The sequence below is a fragment of the Boleophthalmus pectinirostris genome, unplaced genomic scaffold (genome assembly GCF_026225935.1).
Source record: "Boleophthalmus pectinirostris isolate CB_2022bp ecotype Guang Dong unplaced genomic scaffold, ASM2622593v1 HiC_scaffold_11, whole genome shotgun sequence".
NCBI classification, from domain to species: domain Eukaryota; kingdom Metazoa; phylum Chordata; class Actinopteri; order Gobiiformes; family Gobiidae; genus Boleophthalmus; species Boleophthalmus pectinirostris.
This window is the reverse complement of record NW_026570994.1, coordinates 10588369-10602578: the sequence shown is the minus strand read 5'-3', so window position 1 is coordinate 10602578 and position 14210 is coordinate 10588369. Positions and strand designations below refer to the sequence as shown.

Sequence of the window (14210 nt, the reverse complement as noted above, 5' to 3'; positions counted from 1 at the left end):
TCTATATTTACATGATGCGAAATTGTGAGTCTATCTATAGCTTAGTTTGGCCTGTTATAAACCCATTAAACAGTCTACAGTTGATATTATTCACCAGGCTATATTTTTCGTTTTATTCTTCCTTACCGTTGCAACATTGAAATTCCCCATTGAGGAACATTGTTAGAATAAAGGTAGCTTATAGCCTAAATGACACATTGAATAATAGACAAAATTAATGCATTATAGTATGATAATCAATAAAGGTGCACATATGTTAGTGTAGAGTGACCAGACGTCCCTATTTACCGGGACAGTCTCAGTTTTGAGCCCTGTGTCCCCGGCCCAGTGGATCTATCTGAAACCAATGATTTGCCCCAGTTTTATACATGAAATGTCCCTGCTGTCCTATTTTTGACCACTTTGATACTTGCCAAGAGTAAAGAGAAGCATAATTGTTATTTGTTTAGGTGAAATGACAGAAAATACAAAGAAAATATGACTATACTGACTAACATGTTAGTCGTGAATAAGTCATGAATGGGCCAAGTGCAGAACAATTTTCCTTAATGGTGCACTCGTTTCACTATTGAATTATTGCCAGCCACTCCTGATTTTAAAAATATGGTCACCCAAAGTTAGTGGCATTTTTCTATAGAGTCACTGAGTTGTTTAAATGTTATGAGACTAATCAAGGTTTAAATCAAGTTTCAATAGAAGAAAATAAGAATTCCTGTAAGATAAATTCCTGCAATCACTGAACAATTTTCAGATGTGTTGTAGGTTAGTTATAATGTTGCACAGTTTTATTTTGTAGCTCAGTTCCGGTTTGCGCGCTGCCTCCACGCGACTTGACCGTGGTCCTCTCTGTCGCGTCAGGCGCAAGGCTAACCAGCATCATCTCCGCCCTCTTCTGCCTATCTCTTCTATTTTCTGTCCGTCTCGTCTTTTTTATCGTCTTTTCCTCGCCGCTAATGCAAACGCACAGATACATTTGGCATTTCTATTCTTTTCTACACCTCATGTTTGGACCTGATCGTGCGAGATAGCCTTTTTTCCGCCTTCGTGCCGCATCAGCCGGGAGAGAAAAACATCCATACACGACAACGAGGAGGAGGCTGGCTGCAACACAGATACGCCCATTTTGACACCTACTGTATCAATACTAAGCTATTGATAAGCTTTTTAAACGTTTTCTTATTTATTTTAAGAGGGCTATTTTACTTGTTGCTTGCTTTTTCTCGCTTCTACCATTTTTTCCACATTTTCCAAAGCGCTGTGTGTCTGTATGCCCCAGTGAGTGCCAGCGCGCCAACCGTGCGTCTCTCTAAGGTAAGCATGTTTTCCATAAATCATTGTCTCCGTAATTTGCCTGTTAAATATTTTTTTTCCCCTTTTGGTGGTTAAAATGGAAATATGTTGTTTTTTTTTTTGTTGGATGGATTGTATGAGTAATAGCACTGTCTGGGCTGGTAAGGTGCACGCTGTTTTTCTAGTAAACACAAATGGCCTACATTATTTGTTTAGCGCACACTGGTGTAAAGGGCACCAGTTGGATTATTTTTTAACATAAAAGCAGTTTTACAATCATCCTCTATTTTAATGTAATTATTATTCAGTGTAGTTACATAGCCAGGGCCTGTTATGATTTTTAAACAATTCATAATAATGTTAAATAAATGTAGGCTGAGTTTAGTACCAGTCCATATTGAGAATCATTTGGTGATAGACTGTGTATTCCAGTTGGCTATGCATCCTCATGAAGCTGTACACTGGACCTTATACAATATGTAGTGTTACTATGAGCTCACTGTTTGTTGTCATGAACTGCTGACTGGCACGCAGATCAAATACCAGTCTACTACAGCTCAATTAGCACTGGAAATACAGTATCCGGCATATTACTAGTACTACAACTATTGAGGCCTACCTCCTCCTGCCCTGTTTACTACATGCACATATGCTGCTGTGTTAATGAATATCAGTCGGGCCGTTCCTTAGCAACAGTGATGTGGTCTGGCCCCCATGCCAAATTTAGCCCCTGGATGTGCACGGCTAGTCCCCCCAGTGCCGCATGTTTGTGTGTGTTTGTCTGTTGTTAGGACAGGGGTAATTACTGCTGAATTTGGGTCTTTTATTAATTAAGTGCATTTGTCATTTGGAATGGGATTCCCCATACACATAGGATATAGTTTGGGTAATGTTGTAGTCTTTTAAAATGGGCAATGGACAGCGTCAGATTGCATATACAGTGTATCTGTAATTAGTGTTTGCGTAAACCAAATCAATAAAATGCACTGTATATATAATTATTTCAACAAACCATTTCAATAAACCTTTAAATTAGTATCAATAGAAGTGTTTCTAGGGCACCTCAGCCTTTCTCCTTATTCAAGCACTTAAGGCCCAGATCTCATGAAATAAACATGAGAGTAAATGTGCTGATGCGGTCCGACACATAGCGCTGGTTAAACATGCATTCACTTAGAGCAGAATCAGGGTCAGTCGGGCAGCGGGCACATGCCCTCAGTGCCCCCCACACTCTGTCCCCATCTAAGCTCTTTATTCCATTAACCAGGGGCCCGTGGAGCCTTACGGAGGGGCCATGTCCACTCTGAGCAGTGCAGGCTGGATTAGGATCAATCTGGAAGTGCTCCCAAACCTAGACAGACAGCCCTTGGCTAATCCCAGGCAGCACCAGCTGCGGGTGTCTCATTTGTTGACATGTTGTTGTTTACATCCTCCTCTTCCTGTATTGTTCTCTGTAGATATCAGCAGCTTTGGTGCCCACTCTGCTTCAGTCTTGTGCTACGTTGCATCGTGGATTCCTCCCAGCCCTGCCCCTCCTCCTGCCTCCCCATTCTCCTGTTGGTCTCCTGCCATCGCGTCCAGCTGTGGCCCACACAGGGCGCGACCGCTGGTGCTCACCTGATTGGTCCCTGGCCTCAGGACGACAGCCAGCACCAGCACGTTCCCTACATGCGGGACAAAGCCACGCAGGTCAGCCTCCTCCATCCTCATGTCACAGAGGTTATATATGTGGTGTTTTCTCGAGACTCAGTGTTTGTTTCTGTCGAGTGAGTTATAAAATGGTGATTAATGCATAGAGGTCAGAATCCATTGCAGGCAGTTGCATCATCTCTGAATAGGTGAACAACTGTGTTCTGAAGCTCATGCTGCATTAAGACATGGGCTCCGCGTTACACCAACAACCTACAAAATCAGCATCTTTACACATTCTATCAGATTTTTTCATTTAGTATGTTGGAAAATTAGTTGTTTCTGCATTATGGTACATAACAGTTTTAAACAGACTTTTATTAGTGTAATTGATTGTCTGTGTTTGTGTTTCAGACCCCCAGGGCCTGGGCAGATGAGAGGAGGAGGGGCTCTCACAAACGCTCGGCCTCCTGTGGGAGCACCGACCAGCTCAAAGAGGTCTGTGTCCCCCTGTCTTTCTCTCTTGTGTCTCTCCTGTGTCTCTCCTGTGTCTCCTGCCTCTCTCTCTTGTTTCTCTTGTCTCTCTCTCTCTTGTGTCTTCATTGATCCTCAGTGGATGTGACATTGCGGTCCTATCTTTCAGATTGCTAAATTGCGTCAGCAGCTCCAGCGCAGCAAACGCAGCAGCCGCCATCGAAGGGATAAAGAGCGCAAGTCCCCTTTCAATGGCAGCCACACTATCATCCAGTCTCAGGTGAAGCCCTGTTAGGAGGGACTAGGTTTTATTTAGCTCACAGAATATGGAAGATGCTCCACTTTTGAGTGTGTCTGTGACTGTGAGGGTTTATGGCCCATGACCCTCTCAGCGGGCGCTACAGTACAGTGTTGGACACCTGTTCCCAGTGGAGTCTGTGGAGCAGCTGTCCTGCTTTCTCTGCCATGACACAATGGAAAAGCACAACTGGCTTTACCATTCAGCCCAGGGATAAAAGAGCATCTGATACTGGTGCTTTTAGATTCATGTTAGTATCTGTTGATAATTGGAAGCTGATTATGAAAACCAAATAATCCACCTATGTATTTAGGACAATAAACGCAACAGCAATTGATGTAGTTTTGAAAAATGTTGATCAAACTTGTTGCAGACTGTACATCCACTTCATCAGGCATTTTTTCTGTTTCTTTTACAGTCCCCTATGCCTAAGACCATCTTGATACCCATCCCTATCGCCAAGTCATCAGCCCCTCGTTTCCGTAACAGTGTGGAGGGGCTCAACCAGGAGATCGAGCGACTCATCATCCGGGACACCCCTGAGAAGGAGGAGCCCATTGTTGTGAGTTTGGTCTATTTTCGTTTTTAATAAACCTATTTTAGAAGGATTAGCTATCACACAGTTATTTTCATGTTTGTACCCCCAGCCTCAGGATGTCCCAGATGGGCACCGCGCTCCCCCTCCCGTGGCCCCCCAGCGCAGCAGCAGCACCCGGAGTATTGACACCCAAACACCCTCAGGGGGCGGGCTGAGCGGTAGCCATAGCAACTGCAGCAGCCGCCCCGACTCCATCTCGCCCTCCTACCTCACAGTTCTGAACGACACGAGTGGAGGCAGTCCGTATGAGGACAAAGGTAGACCCCAGCGCACATGCCCCCCCTGCTGGGAGGATCAGTTACTAACCCTGACCTCCTCTCTTTGCCCCCCTCAGAACTGGGCCCCTGCTCGCCTCTGCCCAAATATGCCGCATCGCCCCGGCCCAACAACAGCTACACCTTCAAGAGAGAGCCTCCGGAGGGCTGTGAGAAGGTCAAAGCCTGTGAGGAGAACATGTGAGTGCAATCAGCCCACACCTCTGAACTTATGCAGAAAACTGTTTTATGAGATCAATGCACAACTTACTGGGACATGGTGAAAAACTCCTGTGTTAAGAGAATTTGGTGGGCCTTCATAGACTAAAATTATCCTCCCATAGTCAAAACAAGCTTTATAACAAATCATACTTTTTGCTCTTTGTATTATAATAAACAATCATATAAAAGAAACTATACTTTACTGCACGTTATATAAAGTAACATTATTCATATATCAATCACTACAATAGTCTCAATACAGATCGATAGGAATCTGTGAGTAAGTAATCCACTTTTGTAGCTATGATAATCTTCTATTCTTCACATTGTATTCTAGTTCCATTTATTATCGCCCACCAGTTTAACCATGTCAACAGCTCCTTCTTCTCTGCTTCTTATATCAACAGGATCCATTGTTTTGTATTGAGTGTTTTGTCTGGTGCTTTCAGACCCAAGCCCCTGCAGGAGATCCCGCCCTTCCTATGTCCCGACCGAAACAAGGTGAACTTCATTCCCAACAGCGGCTCTGCCTTCTGCCTGGTCAGCATCCTCAAGCCCTTACTGCCAGCCCCCGAGCTCAGCTTCCGTCCCGGGGTGGGCCTGCGCAGTCTGTCCCCATCCCTGGTGCCTCTGTCCACTCAGCCCTGCCTGCTGGAGGAGCCTGAGAGCTTTTGAGGTTCCCCTTTTGACATCAACAAAACGTTTGCTCCAAAACAATTGCCTTCAGCATGCCAGCTCAGCTCTTTCTCTGATGTCCTTCTATTGTTGAAGCACTACCCACTGCCTCTCCTCAGAAGTCCGCTCCTGTGCGGCAGTTTGCAGTTCACATCTCATCGCTTTCTTCTACCTTTAGTGCTGGTTATGTTTTTATTTTAAGGCGGAAAGGGCGGAGGACTGACTTTTAGTTCATCATATTATGCCATAGCGCCTTTCCACGGACATATCTCTTTTTCTATCTGTAGTTATTTCTCTTGTAATGAAATATGCCTTCCATCAAGAAAAAAACTTAACCGGTTTCCTTTGGCGACCAAAAAATTGACCACGGAGGCGAATTTTGGTGCTGCCAAATGTATTTTCGTAGCAAAACTTGAAAGGTCACAAAAGAAGACATTTTAAAACGTGCCTGATACTTTGGACCGATCCGTTTCCCAAAACAAAGTGCTTGGATCATGTTTCTATCTTGATCTGTGCACTCTGTTACCGTAGATACACAGAAAAGGGGGGCGTGCTGAAATGATACTGTTAAACAACCCGTTAAGAGCATCTGTGAACCAAATCCAAATATGTTTTATACTTTTCAAACCACTCCACAGTCTGTTTAAGATTGTAAAGTGGACAGTCGTTGCCTTCTTGCAGTAGTAGCAGTGAAGCGCTCCCCTCTCTTTGCTGTGTATCTATGGGGAACTGGCCAGGGCTAAGAAACGTGCAGCTTGTTCGACCTGCGTCTGCTCAGCCCCCATTGCTACAGAAGTCCCCCTCTGTCACAGTCCCAGTCACTGCCCCACCCCCCCCTCCTCTGTTCCTCCTCTGATCTTTCTCTCTTTTTTGCTTCCCCTCTGCAGCTAGCTACTGCTCTTGTTCCTCATGTGTTGCTCAGCTTGTGTTGTTGTAGAATGTTAATGCTCGGAAGAACTTGCCTCCCTATGGCCTGCAGGGACAGGAGCGCGGAGAGGTCAACCAAGTCTATCAAAAAGGGACTATTAACATCTAATTTTGTATTATTATTATTATATTATACTATGTTCTCCAAAGAATCAATCAAGTAAAAGCACATGTAAATTTGGACAGTAAATACACATGAATAGTGCAATAGAATGTAGAGTTGTCGAAAGTATCAAAAATCTGATACTAATATAGAAACTAGATACTCATTTAAGCAAGTAGTAACAGTTATAGTATGATTTTGGGTGTTATTAGAACATGCATAAGACCTAATGGTAACATAAAGGAAGTTCTATTGTTTTGTGTGTGAAAATTACATTCTATTTAAAAAAAACAGCATTTTATCATCATTGTAGTATCACAATCTGTATTGAGTACTGAATCAGTCAATCAGTCCCTAAAAAATTTAAATTTTATTATCATGACACAACACTACTAGAAAGCAATGCAAAATATATTTATTATAAGTATCGAAAGTTTTAAATGTTAATTTCATGGTAAATTATCTTTTCCTACTGTGCTGCTTTAGAAAATGTGGTATGTTGATATGGGATGTATCAAAAGACATTACATGTGTAAGGTGTGGCTTTAACTTGACTTTATTTCAATATTTAAAGAAAATAACATTATACTTACATAATTACCAATGAATGACAAAGTAATTCCCTAACATATTTATTTTAATTCCATATAGTAAAATAGTGGTATAGCGAGCAGTGTGTTCTGATTGGTTGATCACCTCCCCACGCTCCGCCCCTTCCCCTTGTATATGTCCATGCTATTGGACCGTGCCTGCTGAGGTGGGTTAGAAATGTACCGGATTGTAAATAATATGGAGGCACACTGTGTTTGTATTATTGGCTGCAGTAGATATGTAATGGAATGAGTCAACAATTGTACTATAAAAAACCCTTTCCCATGACCTTTGACCCCCTCCTCCGCTGAGTACTGTGAATTAACTACATGTGTCATTGTGAAGAATAATATTGTATTTATTTATGAGACAGGAGGAGTGTAATTGGGGAGAGTTATTAAACTAATCTAGATGACATTGTCCATCTCAGGTTGTAGTGGTAGATTACTAACACACTAACACTATTCGAGCAAACCTGCAGCTGCTATCTCTGTAGCCGAAGTGGAAGTTTCAACTTGTAGCAGAGAAGTAGAGAGATTTGTGGATGTCTTCAAATCAATTTAACAAGAGCTTTTTCCTCGATGAAATCCACTGGCTGAAAAACAATCATTATTTTAAAAAAAACAAAAAAAACAACAGATTTTGTAAATTTGCAGTATTTTCACAGTGGATGATTTTGGAATGAGGCTCCTAACACATAACAATTGTTTGCTTGTCCAGTTTATTGGAAACAGAACTGCCAAGATTTCATGTTTAATCCCTTAAATGAAATAAAAGGCATAGTTGAATTAAATAAAGCGTCTGTGATTCATTATAATACATTCTTGTCTTCAGTGTTGAAATCAAAAGTAAACAATGACTGAAAATATAAAGCAATGACCAACAGTTAAAGGTGCATTATGCAACTTTTCTGGTTGAGAGATCACCACCTGCTTGTCTCTATGGTAATGTTATTGCTTTGAGTGGAATGCTCCTCTGTAAAGCATTAAACTTATTGATCTCCATGGTCACAAGCAGGTGAAGCCGCCAAGCCAAGTTGCAGGTCAGACACGTGGAAAGACGCCCGCAACAAGAAAGCATGTTTTCAATCTAGGTTTCTACAATAAAATGTCTCTAACAGAATAAATGCAAGATAGAGAGATATGTTTAATGCTTTACCATGGAACAACATCTCCATGGAGACAAGCAGGTGGCTGACACTCAAAGAGAAAGGTTATATAATGCACATCTAACGCATATATTTTTCTTTGTAACCATTTCATTTCCTAAAGTCAAACCAAAAATTGCAAGAAAATTTTGATTTGACATTTCAATATGGCCTGATGCATATTTGATATACAGCAAACACAAGGTGAAGAGATGCATAAACATTCACAAATGTCAGTTGTTTTGATACAGCAGTTTCTAATCAGAAGTAGAATAATTACAAGAAATTAACAGCAACATTGATTTTCCCTTGCCCCCCAAATGTATTCTGTGCAATACATGTCACAGCTGAAAAAATAGTGTCTTATAATGTTTGCCAAATAATATAGAAATAAATACTTAGTATAATTAGGATTTTAAATAGTGTTTGGTAGAGCAGTAATAGCAAAAAAAAATCTTATTAATTCATTCTTCACATGATTTCCTTTAACATTTCACTATAAAACAGATGGTATAGAACAGTAGGTGTGTAGTATTTTTAGCTAGCAAATGTAGATTCTAGCCATAGAAACCTAAATAATTAACCTATGAAAATTCCTATGGTAATTAGATGAATATGTAGGACTTTTTCGAATGGGCACATTAAGACATCATATATTGAGTTGCAGCAGCTTAGGCAAATAGGAGTTAAGTATTTGTGATTCAATGTTCAATATACAGCATGTGTTATATTACTACATAAAATTAGGGACATGTAACCTTCCCTTATAACCTTTACAAATGTATACAAAGCAAAAGGACACACGCCCCAACAATGCAAACAGCAATAAAACAAGCTCACCACACGCTCCAAAATAAACACTGTAGTCTCACATAAGAACCCTGTGTGCATATGACTTAGTAGCTTGGTGCAGAGTTAACAGTCATTTGCAGATAAAATGGGTTTGGGGATTTACAATTTAGCTTTCGCAGTGAATCAGTAGAAATGGATATTGGGAGTTTAGGCGTTGAGCAGCTCGTCTGCAGAGCGTCCAATGGCATCTGGGTTGGAAAGTGGGTCCAAATCTGCAAACAAGTTGAACCAAGCGGACATGTCTTTGGATGATCCTGGGGCACCTGGAAATAATTGTAATAATTTTAGCTCATGAGATCCACATGACAATAAAATAAGTTGGACATTGGGTTTACCAGGCTTGGCTGCACTTTGTGGAGGCTGTGCTGAGTGGCTCTGGCTTGTAGGCGGCTGCATTGGTGGGGTTTGGAACATAGGAGGGGTTGCCCAGCCTTCAAAATGAAAGACATCAAAAAGTTAAATAAATACAGTAGACAGCTTTTTATTGCAGTTCTGTTTTAGATCTGCAATAAAAGTTTATTATCTATGTGAACTGTTAGGATTAAAAGATTACTCTATCAATGACTTTCAAGTGGTGTAAAATGATAACTTTTGCCATGGCAATTAAAGGGCCCATATTACACTATTTTCTGATCTGTGTTATAATGTGGTTTCCTCATCAAAAACATACCTCGAGTTGTGTTTTATTTCATTCACATACGTTTAAACAGACGAACCTTGCATATTTAGGTCTCTCAAATGAAAAGCACTCTCTTCCACCTTGTGATGTCATGTGGTATTAAAGAATGTGCCCCGATATGTTTTTAAACTCCATACACCTTCACTGGAATCATATGAGATCATTGCAGCCCTGGTATTCCCAATCTTTACTGAAGTGAAGTTAAAAGGTAGCTGTTAACTAGAAAACTTGTGCTTCATGACATCACAAGGTGGTACAAAGTATTTTGAGCTTGGAAGATGTAGACAGACTAATAATAAAAGATTACTCAAAAGTGTGAATGAAACAAAACACTCTTGTTCTTAGTGATGTAATAGCATATTATATGCCTTAAAGCTCACAAGTGAATTTTGTGTAAAATACAAGCTTTAACAAATCAAAACTAAATATTTTATCCTTCAAAATAATGCCTATAACTGGAAAAAGACTAGACTGAGACCAGTGATTATATCTCTATGACACAAATAGCATCACAATGCAGTTAGCTAATAATACAGGTTAGATGTATCACATGCAGTGAGTACACTCTACCAGCAGAGGGTAGCTTAACAAACCTGTGGAGCTGAGACTGTGGTCGAGCAGCTGTGAGGGCAGAAAGCCTGTGGGGCTGGGGGGATTTGATGGCGGTCTGGTTGTTGCTGTGGAGGCCCCCCCACTGTTAGCTGATACTGTTGCAGCTCCAGATGGGACAGATGAAGGGGTAGTGGGACTGTCGAAAACACCAAAAGCATCCTGCCACTCTTTGGTGAACTCATCTGAAGAACCAGGACCAGGGCTCAGGAGGTCTTTGAGGAATGCCATGTCTCCTTTTTCAGTGTCGTCCTCATCTTGTCTCAGGCCTGAAGCAGAATTACTACTATTAAAAGGGCCCATATTACGCTATTTTCTGAGCTATGCTATAACATTTCCTTATTAAAAACATACCTGGAATTATGTTAATTATGTTAATTATGGTATGTTATTCACAAATGTTTAACACAAACCCAGCATATTTAGTCTATGTTAGAAAATACCATACACCTTCACTAGAATCATTTGGATAATTTCAGCCCTGGAATTACCAGTCTCTACAAAAAGTAAATGGTAGCAATTAACTTGAAAACTACAACATGACATCACAAGGTAAAAGAGAGCATTTTGAGCTTTGGAGATGTAGACAGACTAATAATAAATTATTAGGTATGTTTTTTATAAGGTAACAACATTCAGACTGATTAACTAGACTAAAAGCTGGCTAAAAGCTCACAAGAGTCAATTTTGCATAATGTAATATTAACAATTCAACCAAAGAAAGTAACAAAGCAATCCACATCACATTTTGAAAGATGGAGGAATTGGAGCAAATAGAGCAGAAATGTATAGCTTTTTATATTTATATTTATATTTTTATATAGCATTGTACTAACAAACTCATACTATGTTCCAGGAGCCAGACCCCTCCCCACCACCATCCGCGTTTTTCTTACTTTTTTTTTCATGAGTGTACATCTCGGGACACTACGAGTTCAGGGTTTCAACTCAGTCACAAAAGCTCTGAGTGAAATTATAGTCACATCCTTTGTCAAATACTCATGAAATGTGAAAGAAGATGAGGAATACAATAACATAACCTTAAAGAGGTTCATGCATTTCTGTCTACAATTATTAGACCATTTACAGAAAAAATATATCAAAAAATTGCATTCTCAAATACAAATCCTCTCCACAAACTAATTTACTGTGACACATTGGCATGGAATTGCAGTTTCATATGTAAACAGAAAAATTTCCCAATTTGCAAGCTTCAAATGAACCCAAGCCAAATTTTAAAAAAATTATTGTAAGAAAAAGGTTGCAAACTAATAACGGAGAAGGAGTCTGGCTCTCGGACTATTACAACATACCTTGTTCATTGGAATAGTAATAGTCCTTTACATAGTAGTGAAAGGTTTCTGCTCTGAATGATTCACTTTAGTAGTCACCCAGATGTTACAGCTTAGCTTCCTACAGGTCATCACTTCATGTTAATAGAGTTAAGGAAACAAGCAAGGTTTATCCCACAAGAAACTATGTTAAAAGTGGTAAAAACTGTGTGGTTAGTGTGCCCGAAAAGAGGTTAGAAAAGCAGCACACAGATCCAGCTTTTTTAAGTTTTACCGGTGGTGGGCTGTTGTGTTTGACTAGACTGGAAGCCCCATAACTGCTGTGGGAGTCCGGGCTGGGGAGGGGGCAACAAGGCAGGCAAAGCGGGCTTGTTTACAGGATCGGGGAGCAGTGGAGGAGGCGCTTCATCACAGGTCATAAGCAAAAGGTCGCCGTCACCTTGATGTGTCGATACACTGCTAATACTTTGTGGAGCTGGAGGTGGAGTGAAGGGATGGAGCGATTCTGGAGCTAAGATGTCAAAATGAGTATCCTAAAATATTTCTCAGTAGTATTAACACAATCAACTTACCAATGTCACTAATCTGGCTTAGTCCGTCAATGCTGGGGTGCGGTCTAAAAAAGAGAAACCAAACTTGTTTTTTCTTTTCTTTCAAGGCTGCATTCACACTTGGTTTAGTCCTGATGTATGTACACTAGTTTGGTCCAGTGCTTGTCCTGGTTTAGTCCTGGTCCAGCCACATCTGATATAACAATACTTATTACGTGGCAGTTTAGTGTACATACCTGCATCTGAGCCACTTCCTGGTACCTTGTTGTCATCCAAAGACACCAAGCTATGACATAAACAAAATATGTTATGGTTTATATTGAATAAGAGAATACATTCTTATTATTTGCCTGAGCATTCCTAACTAAATCTTGGAGCTAGTGAACAAGACTTGCTACTACCTATTGATACTTTGCAGCTGGTGTTATCAACATTCTCTGGGGGTGTGATGCTAACTGAATGCGTTGCTACATTAGAAGCTTTATTTTAACACAATCTGAACAGAGGGAGCTGACTTATTTGGAACTACAGCAGGTGCGCTGATTTGTGCTGTTTAACCAGTCTCTCAAACATAACATTAGAAGCTAACTAGTATTAGCCAATAATTTCAGTTAGTGACAGGATAAAAAATGCTTGTATTAATCACAGGCTCCTGAAAATGAAAATAAAACATTTTGGCAGTGCAAAATATCAATAAGAGCACTATAACTTACTTGTAGCTGAACACAGGCATGCATTGGGCCTCATGTCTGATTTGAACATAGCTGACGTGATTGAATGCAATATAACAGAAATAACAAACACAGAATGAAGGTAATGAAGCCATGAAATGTACAGATACAGGTAGAAGAAAAGGAAGTGTTGAAATAGGACAGGGCTTATTACTTTAGGGAGCTTATTTTTAGTTGTACCTATCTGTGTTTCTTTGTAAGGCCTCCTCTTTCTTATCCTCTTGACTCTCTGAAATCAGGTCTAGAGGGTCTCTCAGGTCCTAAACAGAATAGAAATGTTTGCTTAAGTCTCATGGTTTAATAGATAGGAATGCATCTTAATTTTATTATTACCACACGTGGTTATATCTGGATTTACCTTAAGCGTTGTGAATTGGTATGTTACATGGCCTTTGAATGCTTCGTGGATCTTTGACATGGCGTGAGCAGTCCTCTCCCAGAACTGGAGTAGAGTGGTCTGTCAAACAAAATACATTTATTTATTTTTCATTATTTGTGTGACTATATATTAAAATTCAAAGTAAGATGTAAAGTACCTGATATGTGCAAAGCGAATGAGACAGCATATTACAGCGGCTGGCTCCAAGCATGTCTACTTTCTGACAAACATCGTTCTTCAGCTTTTCAAATTGGGTTTTCGTTCCTCTGACTTGAGATTGTACCTAGAGATAGGAAAGAGAGTTAAAGGTACACTATGTAACTTTTCTGTTGGAGGGTCCACAATCTGCTTGTTTCCATGGAGATGTGAATGATTTTCCTGAAATGTTCCACAGTATAGCACCACTTCCTAATCTCCATCATAGACATAAATAGACAGAGCTAACCCGCTACCCGCAGTATTCCAAATAGAAAGGGAGCATGCTTTACATTAAGCATTGGGCCTGGTCATGTTTATCTTAAAATGTTCATATTAATCTGCTCTGCATGATCCTGCTGTTTTTATTTAGCAATTTTGTCTACTAGCCTCATGAGCTTCATTTGAGCTTTCATTTTCTGGAGCCGAATGCTATCGGCGACGTCACACTCTCTTAGTCCACTTCTTTAGATAGTCTATGATCTCCATCAAGACAAGCAGGTGAAGTATAATTATGATAGATAATTAGATTTGGTTAGTATTTTTGAAATATAACTAGTTTCTTTGTACTTTGCGAAACTTCTCCATCTGTTTGTATGTGTCCGGGTCCAGTTCTTGTGAGACATCCTTCATCCACAGCAGAGCTCCTCTGTACTCTGTGCGGGCTTTCTCCATTCGAGTGACTGTTATCAAAGTGTCCTGAATGGCTCTCCT

The 14210-nt window shown here is 40.4% G+C and overlaps 2 protein-coding genes across 2 annotated transcripts; one reads left to right on the top strand and one right to left on the bottom strand.

Annotated features, from left to right (window-relative positions):
- The first annotated feature begins 2204 nt into the window (after positions 1–2204).
- On the top strand, positions 2205–5440 carry fam117ba (family with sequence similarity 117 member Ba). Its single transcript, XM_020917090.1, has 9 exons — positions 2205–2213; positions 2558–2697; positions 2748–2979; positions 3334–3417; positions 3563–3673; positions 4110–4253; positions 4339–4546; positions 4624–4744; positions 5215–5440. The coding sequence occupies exons 1-9, from the start codon at positions 2205–2207 to the stop codon at positions 5438–5440; spliced, it is 1275 nt and encodes a 424-aa protein (XP_020772749.1).
- A 2325-nt stretch (positions 5441–7765) lies between these two features.
- ical1 (islet cell autoantigen 1-like) lies at positions 7766–14207 on the bottom strand (the record flags this gene model as incomplete). The annotated part of the gene is made up of 10 exons (XM_055166820.1): positions 7766–9323; positions 9396–9491; positions 10333–10617; positions 11915–12173; positions 12246–12256; positions 12428–12477; positions 13103–13182; positions 13281–13379; positions 13459–13584; positions 14067–14207. Coding segments are annotated over 10 exons (1263 nt in total), but the record flags the coding sequence as incomplete, so codon positions are not given.
- Positions 14208–14210: the final 3 nt, after the last annotated feature.